Source organism: Triticum urartu, chromosome 7 (assembly GCF_003073215.2).
Source record: "Triticum urartu cultivar G1812 chromosome 7, Tu2.1, whole genome shotgun sequence".
NCBI classification, from domain to species: domain Eukaryota; kingdom Viridiplantae; phylum Streptophyta; class Magnoliopsida; order Poales; family Poaceae; genus Triticum; species Triticum urartu.
In genome coordinates, this window is record NC_053028.1 from 510,966,870 (window position 1) to 510,970,586 (window position 3,717).

Consider the following 3,717-nt stretch of genomic DNA (forward strand, 5'->3'; position numbering starts at 1 on the left):
AGGAGCGGCCGAGCGCGCGTCGGCGACCTGCGCCGGTGGCCTTGCTGCGGTGCGGAGGAGCGGCCGAGCGCGCAGTGGAGACCAACACCGGTGGCCTCGCTGCGGGCGTTGCAGTCGCTGACATATGGGACCAGGGGCGGACACGAGCGGGCGACAGCGGTGGACGAGAGCGTCCGCTTCCGTCCGCTTTGTACCCATTTGTTCCCAGATTTGAATCAGGTTTGGGTCGGGGACAGACAACAGGCGGACACGGACGTCCGTTTGGGTCGTCCCGTTGGGCCAAGTTTTCTGTCCGGATGACCCAAACGGACAAAATGGGTCCTCCCATTAGAGTTGCTCTAAGTGTTGTATGAACTCTAGTGATCTTTTCCTTCTGCTCCGGACTGTATCCCTGACTCTTTGTATTTATGTCGCTTGATTAATAAAGTGCTAACGTTTCTCAAAAAAGAAGAGGTTTTTTTTGGTTGACTTGCAAATCACACGAAATTGCGCCATTATCGTCGACCGTAGCTGCTCAGCGGAGGCACCGTGAAAACGGACTGATACACCCCGTGCATGAATAAAATTGCATATTGTCTCATCCCTGGCACAAGGCAAATTTGGAACATCAGCGGTCAAAATTGCAGTCACGCAATTCGGCTAAAACCAAGCAAGCAATTAGCACACGCGGGCAGGACATTTCGGTGGGACGTCAGTACTCAGTACCCACTGTCCACTCCAAAAGCGAACGTGCAGCCGGCACCACCTCCGCCCGGCCCGGCGGCCGCCTCCACCGGCACCGGCACACTGGCGAATGCGTCGTCGGTGTAGAACCCCGCGAAGTCGACGGCGTCCGGCCCAAACGCGGACACGTTGCCGAAGTCGCCGTCAAGCAGCATCCTCGCCCTCTTCTCACCGCCCTCCACGGGCCCTTGCTCGCCGCCGGCCGCGTTGCCGCTGTTGCCGACCAGGCGCTGCAGCGTGTCGCGGTCGCCGACGACCGTGAGGAGGAACGCGAGCATCTGCTTGGGCTTCCGCTCGGTCTCCTGCACGCGGCGCCACATGGCGGCCACCCTGTCGTCGATGGTGTTCTGCTCCTTCTTCAGCCTCACCACCTCCGTGGCGACCATCGTCATGTCGTCGTCGGTGAGGCCGGCCGCCACCGCGTCCTTGCGCTTGCCGCCGCCGCCGCCGCCGACGGCGGTGCCACGGCGGACGATGTTGCGCAGGAGGTGCGTCTGGCCCCGGAGGAAGGAGCCGTGGGCGAACTCCCACCGGTCCGGATCCACCTTGCGGAAGCCCTGAGGCGAAGCGGAAAACAATTTGATCAGGACAGAATCTAGTGCAAGGACGCTGGCTGTCTGCACTTTGTGAAACTAAATCCTCGCTGTTCGCCTCTGGCCAGCCCCCAAAACGTGCCACGTTCTTGTCCTTGAAACCACGAACACATACCGCAAAATATTCAGAGCGTAACTTATCACGCCACGTGGTCTCCATACGTCCATAAATCGACACCCCAACCACACACAGTAAAGACGAACTATGTACTCCCAGAAAATGTCTCGCGTACACAGTTGTACGCACACGCACGCACACAAGAACTTTGTACAGAAATCTCACTCTCTTTCTCTCTGAATCAAGATAAACAGGAGCGCAGGCGGCCTAGCAACACGGAAATGGACAGCACAAATGGAGTACTAGTATATATAGGAATCAACGGACTGACATAGGTGTTGAGCTGGCGGACGAAGCTGGAGAAGTTGTTGTGCTTGAAGTGCGCGGGCAGCATGGTCTGCGAGAAGACGAAGGGGTCGGCGACGACGAAGCTGTTGTTGCCCTTCCCCCACCCGATGACCCCGTCCGTCCCGGGGTCCTCCACCATCCGGTACGTCTTCCACACGAACGGCGCCGCCCCGCCTCCGACGCTCGCCGCCGCCGCCGCCATCGGTCTGTCTCTAACTAAAGTTTCTCAAGATTTGTCCCGAGATTTCTTGATAAAGTAACGGGAGGAGGGCATAAAGATCAAAGGTGCTACAGAAAAAGGTAAAGGGGGACGTCGCCAAGGAAGGCAGGATCTGCCGGTCTGTGAAAGTGGCGGGCTAGTTTTATAAGCCTGCCGCGCCCGTGGTGGGTGCGGGGGAAAGCGACGGCGAGGAGGTGGCGACAGGTGCGTGCATCCACGGGCTCGGGAGGTTTCCGCCGGTGGTCACGCACGTACCCAGCGTGCCACCGCATTCTGGGCCCGGCCGGGTGGGGAAAAAGCGCTCGCGGCCACAGCGCCTGGGTCGTTGTCGCCACCGCGGACGCGAGAGGACACCTGCTATGCTATGCCGAGGGGGGAGGGGCCGCGTCCGGTGAAGCCCGTGCTGATTGGTGCCATATCATATCGCCTTTGGCATAGAAAACTCGGAAAGGTGAAAAAACGGGGGATTCGCAGTCAGGTCGACGGAGCATCTTCCCGGATTGTTTTTTCGAGGGAGAGCCGGAAGGCGCCCTGGATTTCTGGTCACTTTTTCATTTTCTTTTTGCGCAACCGAAGAGATTGGTTGAGTTCCCCGCACAGCAAAAAGGGAGGAGTGCTGCTTGTGCTTGCAGCTATGGGATGGGTTCCCTGTCGTTTTGGCAAGACTACAGTTTCACCATGGCCAGACTCGTCGAAATTCAGTGTGCTGGATCTGGATGCGAGTAGGACGCAAACGGAAATTTGGTATGCTGCCAATAAGAAAGATGGCGATGGCCCTCTCCTAATTAGGCCCACCCGTGCAGGCGCCCATGCCCTTGCTGGTTGCTGCACAGCGACGAGGGCAACGCTGTCGCGACTTCCACCGAGATCGCCAGCCACGCATTCCGCCCCGTCCGACCGCTCGACGCGTGGGCTTTAGGACTCGTGCGACCTCCACGGCGGTTGCGCACCACACATTTGTTTCCTCCTCCTCTGCGAGCGTCCCGATCAGGTTAGCAAGGAGTGGGACTGGGAGTAGATTACGTGATCTTATCCCTGCGGCCATGACCACGACCCTGCCGATAAAGCGGCAGACAGCAATACTGTATTCCATGCTGCATTCGTATCCGTAACCTTGTGCCCACAACGCAGAAACAATTTTTGACCGATATTTTTTTTAAAAAAAATTCAATCTATTCAACGTATATTGCATTCAGATCCATAGACCACCTAACGACGACTACGAGCATTGAAACAAGCCGAATGCGTGCTGTCATCATTGCCCCTCCCTCACCAGAGCCGAACAAAACTTGTAGTTGACAGCTGGGAAGTCGCCGCGCTAAGGACCATCGCACCAGAACAGCAACCGCACAGATGAAAAATAGCGTAGATCAGAAGGATCCAACCTAAAAACATACGAACATAGACAAACAACAGTCAGATCGGAGCAAATCCACAAAAGACAGATCCATCAGAGAGACACCTCTGCACGCCCACCGACTATGCTAGACGCATCATCAGGACAGGGGCTAGGCGGGGAGAACTTTATTTCATCTTCAGGGAGCCTCCGACGTTTCGCCTTTCTAAACAGGACACAAACCATAACAAAATTCAAAAAAACATCTGAAAACAAAGTGTCCCGCTGGTCTTTGTTGCGATCCACTGTGCCCCCATGACCCTAGGGCCGCCGAAGACATGGCGAACCGACGGTGGCGCCCGTAGGAGACAGAGGAACCCTAGCTTTTTCTAGAGGAGGAAGTGTGGCTACGTGCGCGTGCATATACCCATATGTTTTT

General features: G+C 56.7%; 1 protein-coding gene across 1 annotated transcript; it reads right to left on the bottom strand.

The window, feature by feature from the left end:
• Positions 1-556: 556 nt before the first annotated feature.
• LOC125523188 (heat stress transcription factor C-2b-like) lies at positions 557-2,060 on the bottom strand. Its single transcript, XM_048688239.1, has 2 exons — positions 1,706-2,060; positions 557-1,280 (listed from the first exon to the last, which is right to left on the bottom strand). The coding sequence occupies exons 1-2, from the start codon at positions 1,922-1,924 to the stop codon at positions 699-701; spliced, it is 801 nt and encodes a 266-aa protein (XP_048544196.1). The 5' UTR covers positions 1,925-2,060; the 3' UTR covers positions 557-698.
• Between the last annotated feature and the right edge of the window lie 1,657 nt (positions 2,061-3,717).

Coding starts and splice junctions, on each gene's coding strand:
- LOC125523188 (XM_048688239.1), bottom strand. CDS start 1,924: ATGGCGGCGGCGGCGGCGAGCGTCGGAGGCGGGGCGGCGCCGTTCGTG. Junction 1,281..1,705: donor TCCGCCAGCTCAACACCTAT/GTCAGTCCGTTG, acceptor GCTTCGCCTCAG/GGCTTCCGCAAGGTGGATCC.